This window comes from Gymnoscopelus braueri, assembly GCF_963280865.1.
Source record: "Gymnoscopelus braueri genome assembly, chromosome: 14".
Classification (NCBI taxonomy): domain Eukaryota; kingdom Metazoa; phylum Chordata; class Actinopteri; order Myctophiformes; family Myctophidae; genus Gymnoscopelus; species Gymnoscopelus braueri.
The window spans coordinates 28378365-28393507 of NC_137619.1; the positions used below are offsets into that span (position 1 = coordinate 28378365).

At 45.5% G+C, this 15143-nt stretch overlaps 2 protein-coding genes across 2 annotated transcripts in view; one reads left to right on the top strand and one right to left on the bottom strand.

Annotated features, from left to right (window-relative positions):
• Positions 1-3: 3 nt before the first annotated feature.
• prepl (prolyl endopeptidase like) lies at positions 4-13925 on the bottom strand. Its single transcript, XM_080449205.1, has 15 exons — positions 13628-13925; positions 12187-12315; positions 11572-11638; positions 10542-10698; positions 10007-10095; positions 9397-9523; positions 8905-9121; positions 8477-8668; positions 8160-8381; positions 7286-7461; positions 6935-7151; positions 6546-6695; positions 2461-2587; positions 1094-1176; positions 4-525 (listed from the first exon to the last, which is right to left on the bottom strand). The coding sequence occupies exons 1-15, from the start codon at positions 13739-13741 to the stop codon at positions 445-447; spliced, it is 2148 nt and encodes a 715-aa protein (XP_080305331.1). The 5' UTR covers positions 13742-13925; the 3' UTR covers positions 4-444.
• A 718-nt stretch (positions 13926-14643) lies between these two features.
• The window catches only part of camkmt (calmodulin-lysine N-methyltransferase), a 140906-nt gene continuing 140406 nt past the window's right edge, over positions 14644-15143 (top strand). Inside the window, exon 1 of the mRNA XM_080450421.1 lies at positions 14644-15039. Within this exon, the coding sequence (XP_080306547.1) occupies positions 14911-15039 (129 nt within the window). The 5' untranslated portion in view covers positions 14644-14910. The remainder of the gene's footprint in view (positions 15040-15143) is intronic.

Sequence of the window (15143 nt, forward strand, 5' to 3'; positions counted from 1 at the left end):
TGTATAGGCTAAAATAGGATTTTCAGCAATGTTTTCACCTTATAGGATTTATTACATGTTTTCAGGGACTGAATTAACCACCTTAGTGAAGCTGTCTATCATGTCTTCAAAAGCCCTTGCATCTCAAAGCTTAACAGTTGATTGAGAAGTTTATTTGAAAAATAATTGCATGGTTGTAAGGTCTCTTGTCAATCTCACCATACAAAAACACTGTATATGTACAGCATCTTGCTTATTCTAGTTGCTTAGTGTGCATTCGACCTCAAAGGAAATGTACCCCCGGAGGGTGCCTGCAGCATCCTTGCCATGCCATCTTCTCTTCTACATTGAGTTTTTTTTGCATCTAGCTTCAACTTTGTCCACATAGTAGTGGTCTTTGGTGTTATGATTGATGATCTGGAGTGGTGATTGTGGTTTGGATGTCTGCCTACTGGACATTCCCAGCTACCTCCGTTTCCTCTTGGGTGGATGACGTGGAGGCTCCAAGCCCAGCTCTGCGTAGAAGAAGGCCATCTGGAGTGCGCTCTGGGTTGGGGAGAGGAGACACAGAACGGACCTGTCAGTTTGGAGACAAGTTTAACCTTTTGATAATAAAGCATATCCTGCGTTTTGCATTTGAGAAAGTTTGAGACTTCCTATGTATGGCTGTGAAATAAACAGATGCTACAATTGAAATTTAAACCAGAATGACTCAACCATGGTAAAAGGTTTTATTGTTGCATTTTAAGTGAGTTAATCTGGTTTCTACACTATTACACAATACTGATATCTCTGTCATGCTCACATTATGGTAATAATAGAGTCCAAAATGTCCCACTATAAACACTACTAAAAGCCAATAAAGCAAGGTTATGGCACTAGAGTGGTGCTTTTATTACAGCCATTGATGCATACTGTTGACAAATCCCTGAATAGAGTGTATGGCATATACTCTGACCAGTCTAATGATATAACCTCATTTAATTTGCAAAGGTCAGGCACACAGATACAGTGTTTTGTCGAGATTACGATCTGCATTACTAGTTAGCTGTTTTTTTCCTACAGTACATCTATATAATAACACCTTCACGCCACTTGACAGAAAGCCTGTTACCTCCTTCAAGACCAGGTCGAAGTCCTCTGGGCCAAAGTGATCCGCTCCTGGCTGGATGTTCAGAACCACATTAGGTACACAGTCTGAAAGAGAGAGAGAGGGTGCAAAGGTGAGAGAGGAAAACTAAAGGATTAGAGGAGAGAAGGCGGAGGAGCGGTTATCCTGAAAAATATCTCTGATATTTGTCTTATTTCACTGTACTTTATAGCTTTATTTGCTCTCTCTCTCTCCTGATCCTATCTGCCATAATCCTGTTTCTCTCTCCACCTCCGCATTGCATCTATACTCCTCTTTCACTCATGCTTACATCTGATATGCCCCCCCCATCCTGCATATTCACCCACTCTTCATCTCCTCTGTACCACTCTCTCTCTCTCTTTCTCGCTGTTTCACAAGCTGCGGTCTTGACCTTGACAGCTCCCTGGCTGTGGTGTCTAATCTCTCTCTCGCTGCGATATGCTATCTCTTTACCATGCTAATAGGCCTGCCGTGTGACTGACTGAGTACGTGTGTGTGTCTATGCCATCAGCACTTTATCAAAGACTTGGGAGAGCAAGGGAGGGAGGGAGATTAGGGGAGACACACGCAGACTTTAACTGTGTGTGTGAGGTAGAGAAAGAGGGAGATAGATAAGTCTGCATGGGCATTTGAGATGTAGGGAGAGAAGACAATATGAGAAGGGTGTAAAGAGGAGTACAACCCATGTGTTGGTGTGAGATTAAGAGTGAGAGGGAGAAAGACCGTCTGCAAATGGTAGCTGGGGGAGAGGGAATCAGAGCGTTTTGCTGACACACACACACACGCAAGCGCGGTACAGTAGGTGCTACAAGGTGACCTGCACTTCAATTCATTGGTGTCGAGCTAAACTTGCAGTGCTCAGAATCCATTACTATTGTCTCCCTATAAAAATTATCTCAGACACTACTATTTAGAGGTTGAAGTCATAACTATTAAAGCTGCTTCTTATGGAGAAACGCCAGCAAAACAAGGTGGATGATGTACAGGAACATTGTAGAAAACATTCTAATTTATCAGTTAATCATGTCTAATAAAGTGGTTAAATGAGGCCCACTTAAAATCATGGCGGTCAAATTCAGTTTTGACCTTGGGGTGAGTGATAGATGCTGTGAGTGATGATGCGGAAATTTGCCATTTACTCAGTTTTTAGACAAACCTGATCCGATTTGTGTAGCGCTGCAGACTCAATCAAAAAGTACTGGCTGACTGATTTGCATTCTGTCAAAGACGTGCAGGAGTACATGCCATGTCCCGGACCTCTCACACCCTAAGATATACATACATGTCTGCACAAACACATATTTATCATGAGTGAACTGTAATGCTGAATGTTTATTTTGTGTGGTTACCTGATGCAGGGTGTGTGCGCAAGTATAGATGAATAGCTTTCTTCAGTCTCTCGGTGTACTTGAGGACCCCTACCAGGGGTATTCTGACATCTCCGCTGTAGGCTGTGAGCAACATGGAAGGGTAATGCTGTCTCACACCCATGCACACACACACACACACACACGCACACACACACACGCACACACACACACAGACAAAACAGGAAACACTGGCCATTCTATTATTCCAAAATACAAGATATAGGATAAGGGCAAACTATGGGACAGTATCAGAATCAGAATCAGAATCAGAATCAGTTTTATTGTCACATCACAGGTTTACAAGGTAAAAAAGTGGGTGAAATTCTTTTTTGTACATCGTTCCCATCGCAACGTTAGTTTCCATAGAAAGAAGAGGGGGGGGGGGGAGAAGAAGAGGGTGGGGGGCAGGTGGGAAGGAGATCAAAAACAAGAGAGCAACAGAAGGCCAGACAAGTTATCTACATATTTACAAATTACCTGAGATAATAAAAAAACTAAAAAACTAAACTAAGGTGCCTGAGCATAGCAGCAATGTATTGTATACTGTGCATGTTATACTTATACTGTGCATGATAGACAAAGGACGTTAAGGTGCTTAGAGGAAAAGGAGCACAATAAAAAGACCCAAAAAAAGTCAGTGCGTTATACAAGGGATTAAGGTGCAAAAGGTCAGTGCGTGTCCACCTAGAGTGGACTGACCCTAGTATAATCCGCATGTAGCTCCATGAGGGAGTGCAACAAAAAGTCATTTGTACCTGGTGTAGTCCACAGGTGTGTCCGAGGGGGGGCTAAAGTCCAAGTAATTGTCCCTGGTATAATCCACAGGTGTGTTCAGGAAGAGCCAGAAAAGTCTGCGCCGCCTGTTGTCAGGCTGCTGAACTCATCCAGGCTTATGCCCCATTCAGCATTCTGACAGCGGCTGGATTGAAACTACACCAAAATCTGGTGGTGGAACTCTTGATACTGCGGTAGAGCCCCTTGCCCGGTCGCGGTCGTTGTAGGGGGTTGAACAGTCTGTGACTTGGGTGGTGCTTGTCCTTGATGATGCGCTTGGCTTTGACCACGCACCGCTTTTTGTACAGTTCCTGGAGCGCTGGGAGCTCGATTCCCATTATCCGCTCTGCCGATCGCACTACTCGTTGTAGGCTGACCTTTTCTCGGGCAGTGCAGTTCCCGTACCAGGCCGTGACACAGCCTGTTAGGATGCCTTCAACAGAACTGTTGTAGTACAGCCTGAGGATGCGACGTCCTACTCCGAGCTTCTTCAGGCGGCGGAGCCAGTACAGTCGCTGCTGAGCCTTTTTCCTCACGTGTGTGGAGTGCGTCTCCCATTTGAGGTCCTCCTCGATGTGTACTCCGAGGAACTTGAACTCGCTGACCCTTTCCACTGCAGCACCGTCGATGAGGATGGGCGCATGGTCTCTCCGCGGCCTCCTGAAGTCCACGATCAGTTCTTTGGTCTTGTCGACGTTGAGAGAGAGGTTGTTCTCACGGCACCAGTGTGCCAGTGATTTGATCTCCTCTCTGTAGTCAGACTCGTCGTTGTTGACGATTCGGCCTATCACTGTCGTGTCGTCCGCGTACTTTATGATGGTGTTGGAGACATGTGTGGCTATGCAGTCATACGTGTACAGGGAGTAGAGGAGAGGGCTCAGCACGCATCCCTGGGGTGCTCCGGTGTTGAGGGTCAGGGGGTCGGATGTGATGCTGCCCATTCTCACCACCTGATGTCGGTTGGACAAGAAGTCCTGTATCCAGTCGCACATGCTTGGGTGTAGCCCTAGGTGTCTGAGCTTTTTGTCAAGTATTGCTGGGACAATGGTGTTGAATGCTGAGCTGTAGTCCACGAACAGCATACGTACATATTTGTCCTTCAGCAGCTTGTTGTCCATGTGCGAGAGGACGGTGTGGAGAGCCATGGCAATAGCGTCGTCGGTGGATCTGTTTTTGCGGTATGCATACTGCCACGGATCCAGCGAGGCAGGTAGCGTGGAGCTGATGTATTCCCTCACCAGTTTCTCGAAACACTTGCTGACGATCGGGGTGAGAGCAACAGGTCTCCAGTCGTTCAGGCATGTCACTTTGGCCTTTTTGGGAATGGGCACAATGGTTGACATTTTGAACCCTGCATGGACCACAGCCAGGGAGAGGGAGAGGTTAAAGATGTCAGCGAAGACACCCGCCAGCTGGTCTGCACATGTCTTAAGGACCCGGCCTGGAATCCCATCAGGTCCGGCTGCCTTGTGGATGTTGACCCGTGTGAAGGCTGTACGCACTTCTCTCTCCGAGATGGTTAGAGGAGGGTTCTCCTCTGCTGGTGCTGCTGATGGCCCCGCTTGGCTGCCGCGGTTGGAGCTGATCTCAAACCGGCCGTAGAAAGTGTTCAGTTCGTTGGGGAGGGAGGCAGGCGGGTTCACCTCGCTTCTGGTTCTTGATTTGCAGTCTGTCAAGGTGTGTACTGCCTGCCATGTGCTCCTGATGTCGCCACTGCTGAGTTTGTCTTGCATCTTTTTTGTGTAGGCCTTTTTCGCCTTCCTGATGGCGCTGTTTAGGGCCGCGCGCGTCGTGTTGCGCGTTTCCACGTCGCCAGATTTGAAACCAGCGTCCCGTTCATGCAGATGTGCACGTACTCCGCTGTCCATCCATGGTTTCTGATTGGGATAGATCCGAACTGTCTTTTTTGGGACTATGTCATCTATGCACTTGCTGATAAAGCCAGTGACTGAGTCTGAGAGTTCGTTGATGTTATTCCCAGCGGCGTTCTTAAACATCCCCCAGTCAGTCTGGTAGAAGCAGGATTGTAGCATAGCGTCTGTGTCCTCAGACCAGATTCGGATTTCCTTCTCAACGACCGGCTCCCTTTTTAGCCTCTGTTTGTAGGCAGGTAGCAGCTGGATGGCGTCGTGGTCAGAGCTTCCTAGCGGTGGGCGGCGGAGAGCTTTGTATCCATCCTTGAAGGGCGTGTAGCAGTGGTCAAGAATATTGTCACCACGGGTACTGCAGGCGACATGCTGGTGGAATTTGGGAAAGACCTTTTTTAAGTCTGTCCGGTTGAAGTCGCCTAGGCAGATGACTGCGCAGTCCGGGTGGCGATTTTCTTGTGCACTGATCGCCTGGTGTAATTCCCTCATAGCTGTGTCCTTATTAGCTCCAGGATGAATGTAAACAACGGCTACAATCACGATGCTGAAGTCGCGTGGTAGGTAGAAAGGACGGCAGGCTATGATTAAAAGTTCAAGGTCTGGTGAGCAGTGACTGTCTAGGATTTTAACATCTTTGCACCAGTTGTTGTTGATCAAGGCACAAACTCCCCCCCCACGTTGCTTACCGCTCAGTACAGGATCTCTGTCCTTCCTATACGCGGTGAAGCCAGGAGGAGTGATAGAAGAATCAGATGCTAACTCCGTTAGCCACGTCTCTGTTAGCACAACAACACAAGTCCTCCTCGTCTCTGCGTTGTATTTAACGCGCGCCAGTAAGTCGTCCATAGTGGTCACTGTTCTTGATTCACACAGAGATCTAACGTTCGCTAGCAGGATTGAAGGCAGTGCAGGTTTATATCCACGTTTTGTTGTTCTTACGAGAACTCCCGCTCTAGTGCCTCTTCGCCACGGTCTTTTTCGTCGGGGGTTTGTTGATCCAGCCGGAACAAAGGGGACCCCACCCCCCACCCAGCCGAGTGGAAGGTTTTCAGCAAAAAAGTCCGGAATTCTGTGTGTAATCGCTGTGCTAATGTCCATAAGTGCTTGTCTGTCATAACTCCTTAGACACGCGACGGTGTAGGGAAAGAAGAGAAGGCTAAAAAATACTAAAAAGATGGAAAAACGTTGCGATGTTACGGAGCATGTACGAATGCGGCCGTCCTTCATGGCGCTTCCGGTGAACACAGTAGATGGTCATCTAAACAGGGTTTAGATTGTGCTTTTCTAAAAAAGAAAAGCTCTCTCTTTTTCCTTTCAGAAATAATCCCCACCAGATACACCCCAAGAAGTCTACTAAGATGCTTCAGTGAACATCAAAAGGAACAATAATGTGACACACTAATCAAATATTTCTCCCTGTACCTGAGGAGTAATGTTGTGACAGGGACAGTAGGAGGCGATGGCGAGTCTGTGCTCAGGGTCTGCCAGGGGGTCTCCCCACTCCTCCCTCTCCTCCACAGTCAGAGGGAGCCCGGGGTCCACCATGGTGCCCAACACATCCAGGAAGGGAGCCTGGACACAGGGAGGAAGGGGAGCTCAGCATGTGTGTGTTGTCATCTGATGAAGTGCTGTACACAGTACAGTGTTCAGACTCTCTGTGCTCCTTTAATGCACAAAAACATCCTTACATTCACACACACGCGAGCGCACACACACACACACACACACACACACACACACACACACACACACGTACGCCCACGCCCACGCCCACACACACGCCCCTTCCCCAAGATGCTTGACCGTGTCACCTGCAGTGTGATGGCCCGTAGCAGGTGAGGGTGTGTGTTGCAGAGTGCCCCCGCAGGCACGGCCCCGGCACTGCGGGCAGTGAGGGCGGTGAGCGAGGGAGAGGAGACTCCAAGAGAGGAGAGGTGACGGAGACAGGCCAGGAGGTCCTCCACTCCTCTCCGCTTCCCCTCCACCCTGGCCTGTCTGTGCCAGGACAGACCTCGCTCACTTCCGCCTCTGGAGGGTGGAAAGATGGAAAACACAGATCCAGTCAGAAGGATGGAATGCAGAATGAAAGGCAGAATTCTGGACCATACTTGAGCTTTTTTCCCCCGGTTTATATTGTGTGTTTATGTGTCTGTCCGTCTTACCTTACATGGCAGTAGGCCAGTACCCAGCCCTGCTCCAGTAATAGCCTTCTCTCTGGGCTGAAGTCCATGCTGAGGTCCCTGCCGTAGGATCCGTAGACATGGACAAGCAGTGGCGCCCCCTTCAGACACTCCACAGGTACTGTATGGAACACAGTTACTGGTACCATTGTGCCATCCTGCAGAGACAGATGGAGGGAGCAAGAGAGAGGGATGCCGTGGGGAAAAAAGAGATACAGTAGGGATGGAGAGGGAACGGAGAGATTGGAAAGATAATAAGTAACAATAATACATGTGTCCCCTTTAGTTGTTGGGGTATTAGCCAAGTACAATTGCACAAGTACAAGTACCTCTACATTTAACCCATTTTAACTATTAGGACCAGTGGGCAACTCTTGAACAGCGCTTGGGGAGCAATTGGGGTTCAATGTCTTGCTCAAGGACACTTTGATACTAAGCAGGGGATCGAACCAGGAACCGTTCTACCTCCTGATCCACTGTCGTCCACTCAGATAGGGGGAAACAGCAAGGGAAGAGAGAACAAGATAAAAAAAAACAGAGAGATAAAGATCAACAGAGAGAGAGAAAGGGAGATACTGGCTGTACAGATAGAGATATTCTTTCCATGGTGGCTAATTGTAGACAGAGTGGACACTTGAGACCTCTGCCACCGTACCACCACAGATACCTGTACTGTGTGTGTGTGTGTGTGTGTGTGTGTGTGTGTGTGTGTGTGTGTGTGTGTGTGTGTGTGTGTGTGTGTGTGTGTGTGTGTGTGTGTGTGTGTGTGTGTGTCGGTGTGTGTGTGTGTGTGTCGGTGTGTGTGTGCGCGCACTGAGTGCATGCATGTCTCCTGTGTCTGTTCAAGTGCTCCTACTTGGCTGTGGGCCTCTAGGCGTGTGGTTGAATAATTGCCCCGACTCTGGTTCTCTGAGGAGGCGCCGTCCTCTCCTGTGGCCGATAAGAGGAGGCCATCACAGGGGTACAGGTGGTAAGGCACTGGGGGGCACACTGGAGATGACAGCAGGACCTCCAGCATACTGTGGTGGTCTGTTAGACCTGGAGGCTTAGTTTCAATAGCACAGGCCCAGGAGGGGAGCTATGGAAATAGAGGGCATAAAGAATGAATAAACTGATTGCGCAAGACAGGAAAGAAAGAATGAAACAAAGAAATGTCTATGATTTCCTATTAACCTGTATAGTGTATGGCTGCTTGGGCTGAGCCAGTGTGACCACAGTCAGTGCCAGCTGGCCCGTTGACTCTCTGATAGTCAGCACACACTGGTCCCCCATCACCTCCATGTCCTTGATGGTGGTGTGGGGGCCTGGGACATACACCGGCTCCCAGGACCCCATGGACGGAGCAGACAGAGGGGCCTTCACCACCTAGGAGAGGAGATAAGAGATTAAATGATACAGTAAGTGTAGGATTCTTGGAGAAACCTTTGTTATGAATCCTTGTAGAATGTGATATATGTGTGAATGAAAACTGCTTAACAGCCTAATTAATTCTTGACTGTTGCTAGTATGACTATAATATACTCCACAAATATATTATATTTGTGTGTGTCGTGTGTACTGTATACATTAGATTCTTCTGTCTGAATCGTAAACTACAGTACCTGATACTCCTGTCCAGGGCCTGTGTTGACCAGTATGACCAGCCACCCCCTCCAGTGCTCTACATGGTACAGGAGTTCTGGTAGACGTGGTTGAACCAGAAGGGCCTCTAAAGTGGGTGTTTTTACATCAATAAGCCACACCTCCGAACTGGTCTTGCTGTTGCAGTTGATGGTTATTAAACGCCTGTCTCTGGAAAGACACACTTCCACAAACACACTGGGGGAGAGACAGAGGGAAAGAGGAAAGGGAAAAACGTTGAACAAAACTGTAACTGGGTCAGAGAAAGTAGCGATAAACAATCAATATGCCACACTCATGATACTTGTGAAGATACTCCACGGTAATAAGTTATTCTCTGACCCAAAACTCAATCTAAAAACACTCTAAAATCAAAATGGCATTTTGTGCAAATTGGCACATTTTACTATTATGTGGAGAGCTGAAGAACTCACAGCTACAGCAACACACATCCTGAACGTGCCAATGCTTACTGTGGTTGTGTGTCCTCATATACCAGGCTGGTTCTCGTTCCATTCGAGGTCAGGTCCAGACGAAACACTCTGCTGCAGCGTAAACCCTCCTGACTGGTGTAAAACAGAACCTCATCTGTGGCCCACTCTGAGCGCGCACACACACACACACACACACACACACACACACACACACACACACACACACACACACACACACACACACACACACACACACACACACACACACACACACACACACACACACACACACACACACACACACACACACACACACACACACACACACACACACACAAATACACAAATTCAGCATATTTCTTCTACTGTGGCTCCTGCTACTGTTTGCTATAAACAAATGAAATAATGTACCAGCTCAACAGGCCAGGCCTTTACACTAAATCTCTAGCTGAAATCAAAGTTAATCTTCTGTGTAAACAGGGAGAAAGTTACAGTGCGCCACATAGAACCACAAAATGTTAAAACCATATGCAACTGTTGTGGAATAAGCACTAGAAAACATTATTATTTTGGAGCCAGGTGTGAAAAAACTCACACACTGACTGTGCACAGTATTTAAACAGTGTCAGTACGACCAACTGTATCTTACCAAAGCTGAAGACCTTGTCCAAAGTGAGTATGCTCTGCGAGGGGTCCAACAGAGGAGAAGGTCCTTCTCCTAGCTTTACCACTACACACCTGGGAAGTGATTGACCCAATAACTGTTACAACATCAAATATGCCAGACAAAGGAACACATCTCAAATATTACATCTGAAAGCATTGATTGCTCTGACCGAACATTAACATTTAACGTTTGTCATGTTTTCTCTAAACGTCCTAAGTTGCACAAATCAACACATACCTCCTTTATATGTATGTATTTACTGAAATCACACTAAAAAAGGAAGAAAGAAAAATCAAGGAAGAGAGGAGATGATTTAGTTGGATTATTGATTAAAATATGCCCATCATTGCTGGGGAATGGACCCCTCTATGACCCCTATGTGTCATAGATCCAGGCTAAAGGCAGCTTTCAGCTAGATGTTTCTGTGTGCCAGCATGCAGGATCATCCATGCTGATTGAAAGTATCAAACTGTATTAATAAAGCATGTGTTCTATTGGATTCTACATTACTATTCACCTTGGCTCCTCTCTATGAGGAGTCTTGAGTGTGACAGCAAGGTGTTTCTCCTGTGGGGACAGCCGTACTCTCTGGATGGTCCACTTCTCTTCTCTGTTTCCCTCTGTCCCACTGGAGCACTGTCCCAGATACAGCACTTCCTCTGGGTCAGGCTCATCTTAACACCAAGGGAGCAGCAAACAGACCCATTTACCACTGAATTCTCCTAATAGTGCAAAGCCTCAGTCAACATAATAAGGATGCAGAACTGTATGAGAAGATAGTGCTGCGATTTAATACCTGCACACCATAATAATGAATTGTGATTTGACTTCAAATTCCAATCCTACTCTGTACTGACTCAATTTAAGGATAAAATTGTTATGAAAGGTGCAGGTCCAGTCAATATTTGTGTCCAATAACAACAAGTCAGAAGTCGGTTTCTTAACTGAAGATTAAATAATTGAGCTGCACCATATAAAATTGGTTTCTGGGTTGAAGGTACAATTGTTTGTGTGAATGCCTCTTAAGTGTATGGCTTTTGACTATAACAGAACATATGAATCTATATATATATTCTGTGGTTATTCCTTTTAGCCAGAGCTCTTTGTATTCAGGCTCCAACAGGGTCAACGGGGAGCAAGCTAAACTGACAGGCAGCTACACACAGAAGTGGAAAGAGTACTAGAGCATCCAACTCAAGTAGAATTAATGTTACATGACTTAGTGGACCTGTTTCTGGACACATTTAATGATGTGAATTTGTATATATTGTAGAAGGTAAATACAAAATGTCATAAATAACTGATATTTAGGCATATAAAAACATTGTTCATTTAGACAAAAACAAGGGAGAAGCCTTACATTGTATTTATGGCAAGATAACTACGGAACACAAACCTCTACAGTACCTTATTCTTTAAAAGATAGTAGAATCACTGATTTTAGAATGTAGAATGTGAGCACACGAAAAAGCTACTCAGTAACAGTAACAAGAGTCATTCATTTATTTATTCCCTGCAGCTCCGTTTTAGAGTTGTTTTGTACTGACTGTGTCTGCTGTCCATTCTGTAGAGGCCATCACCTTCCACAAAGTACACATAGTGACGGCCGCAAACCTGAGAAAAGAGAAATCCTATTTAGCCATAGTTATATTGAATGTCACTCAAGATCAAATAGAGTTTATAAAAATGGCAGCTCCTGTATGTCATTTCTGTTGCTGTGTAAACAGGCAGATTTAAATCTATTATGGTGTGTGACACATCTAACCAAAAGTATGTGTATAGTCCCTGTAACTGCTAACCCCTACTGTTTAGTCTGTGCATGGAGGGTGCTGTAGATAACCATACGTCTCTTTCCATACACGACAAGTGTTTTACAGAATTAATTCAATGACTTCCCCCTTGAGTGATCTATCTTGACTTAGATCACAGGAACATTCTCTGAGCACTAATAGGTCTAAACTCTTCTTATACTGATTCTATGGCTGCACTTGGTTGGGGTGAGCTCAGGATAAAGGGTGTTGTCGGGTAAATGCAGACGACAAAGTGTAAATGTTTGAATGCTTTGAAAGAGTTTTTGACTTTGAAGCATTAAGTTATATTTTATGCAGCTGCTCCGTGCAGGCCATGAAGACACAATGGTAATGAACTGAGTGCAGCCTTACAACGGCACGATCCGGTGGATCGGAGAACCTGTGGTACGTCGCCCTCAGTTTCCTGATGAAACTCTTCTGGAGGTCCCTGTACCTCTCTAGTCCAGAGCTCTGACTATCCACTGATGAGTTGGAAGGACCCTGAAAAATGAATCAATTAATCAATCAATGAATTAATCAATTAATACATGATTTTATTTGGCACTATGGGTTTAGTGAATGAGTGAGAACGGCAGTGCTGTTCAGGAGGAATGTGATGTCAGCTATTTTTGTTATGTCCTCCTGCAAAATGTCCCTAAGCAGTGTTCAGTCCTATGTGTTAATTTATCCGTTTGTAAGCATTTATCCATTTGTAAGCATTTGTAAGCTCACAATGCGTTGCATTGTGAGATTGTAGATCGGCTATTTTCAAAAGATTTTGTATACATTTTGAACTTGTGAAATGGGACGTTCTGCACAATGAGTACTTTTACTTTTGGTACTTTAAGTATATTTTGATGCCGATACTTTTGTACTTTTACTCAAGTACATTTTTAATACGGGACTTCTACTTGTAACAGATAAGAGATAATATCTACATTGCAGTATCAAAACTTTTACTTAAGTAAAACATTTGAGTACTTTTTCCATCACTGGTATTCTGAGCCTAGTGCACTGTCAGTGCCAATAACAGACAACAGACCTGAATGTAACAGCCCTTCTCTGACAGACAGCGATCTGTCACATTCACCATTCATTCTGGCACTAAGGCTCCATTTCACCAATATCCGCTCCCAGAGCGTATCTGTGGCCTGTACACGATTGGTTTTGTCACCCTCGTAATTAGAAACACACACTGCATAATACATGACCAACGATCTGGCTATGAAGTTTAAAGTTTAAACATTTCCGGCGTAAACTTACACTCTGTTTGCAAACACAACACCCTGTTACCACTGTGTCACTGTCAGAACGTGTACACACAACACCCTTACCACTGTGTATTGTGTGAGAATGTGTGTACATCCTATACCACTGTGTGTATTGTGTGAGAATGTGTGTACATTCTATACCACTGTGTGTATTGTGTGAGAACGTGTGTACATCCACTGTGTATTGTGTAGGAACTTGTACACAAGATTGTGTAAGAAAAAACACAAGTGAAACAACACCCTGCCTTACCACTATGTAACAACACAACACTCACAACACAACACCCTTACCACTATGTAACAACACAACACACCCTTACCACTGCTGTGTAATAACACAACACACCCTTACCACTATGTAACAACACAACACACCCTTACCACTGCTGTGTAACAACACAACACACCCTTACCACTATGTAACAACACAACACACCCTTACCACTGCTTTGTAACAACACAACACAACACAACACAACACAACACAACACAACACAACACAACACAACACAACACAACACAACACAACACAACACTCTTACCACTATAGAACGTGTGGAGGACCAGAGCCAGAGTCCTGAACGTGGTGACCACTTTGGTTTACCAACACGAGTAACCAGACGGACAGAAGACGTGAAGAGGGCCATTAATAACATTCATATAGCAACAATATAAAACATGCCGTTTATATAAGCAGCTAGGCTGCAAACAGCTTTCCTCCGAAAAAAACTCTGCACTAATATTCATTTAGTATTCCTATAAATGAGTGCATGAGTTCCTATTAAAACACTCACAACCATAATAAACAGTATAACAGTGACAGCAGCGGGGAACACTAACACACACGTGTAGGGATGATTCCTAAACAACAGTAGTGTGTGTGACGCACACTCACTACTGCAAGACACAAGTAATCACACCCAGAGCTGCGCCCGACGCAAAAGATGACATATCATGACCGTCATGGATGAACTTCAACCTGGTGTTTGCACTTTCTTTATTTACGGCCCGTATACCTACATAAACGTTCACATTTAAAATATAAAGGGCTTAACCTATGGGCACGGATGTTATAATTATATACGGGTCCTCAAAAGTACCCATATCTTCCATATTGTTCAATTAAAAAACATTTTAATCCTATTGGTGGCCATTTTCTCACAGAGGTATAATGTATCAGAGTGCAATACACCTCCCAACCGATAGGGTCAAAGGGTTGAAAGCCAATGACGAAAAAACGGAGAAAATGGCCACCAATCGGATTAAAATGCTTTTTAATTGAACAATACGGAAAATACGGGTACTTTTGTGGCCCCAAACAGAATTGTAACATCCGTGGTCATGGGTTAAGCACTTTATATTTGAAATTTGAACGTTTATGTAGATGTATGGAAACCGCAACCACCAGGTTGAAGTTCATCCATGACTGTCATGATATGACTGTCATGTTCCAGGGCTACACTGGAGTCTGGACCGTAAAACGGAAGGACTCCGAACGATTACATCGTCAATGTATCGCGCTGTCTGCAGTGACAAGCTTTCTGCGGAAGTAGCATGTTGTACACAGTAATGTATTTATGGTAACACAGTAACACTGTAACAGTTGCAGGTGTTCAGCAGGAGGAGGAATATTCAGGCTCTGGTGTAGTTGGTTTCATTCAGCAGCAAAACCCCTTCCATTTGACCGCATATATTATATACCACCACGACTACTGCTGCTGCATGCAGACCGACACACAAACATAGACAAAACGTAGAGAGACAGATATTTTTTTTTACACTTTCACTCCACCGGTTTTTGATTCCCCACCCTCGTTATTATAACATGGACGGGGGATTGTTAGGGCCGGCTTCTCCGCCCAAAAATGGGGAGAAAGATGCCGGTGACGCGAACCCTCCCGTGGCGACCTCTGGTGCTGATGTGGCCCGGGCCAGATGGACCCTGCTGAGACAGGTAACATCTTGTGATTTTGTGCCATTTAATGTAGCCTACAGTTTCTATGAGCGTGCTGCTGGCATGTCACACGGGAGTTTCACATTGAACACTGCGGATTTTAC

Excerpts from the sequence above, each read along its gene's own strand:
- prepl (XM_080449205.1), bottom strand. The coding sequence starts at position 13,741 with ATGTTATTAATGGCCCTCTTCACGTCTTCTGTCCGTCTGGTTACTCGT. Across the intron at positions 11,639-12,186 it reads ATCCACCGGATCGTGCCGTT|GTTTGCGGCCGTCACTATGT; the intron begins GTAAGGCTGCAC and ends CTCTTTTCTCAG. Across the intron at positions 8,669-8,904 it reads GCCCTGGACAGGAGTATCAG|GTGGTGAAGGCCCCTCTGTC; the intron begins GTACTGTAGTTT and ends CTCCTCTCCTAG.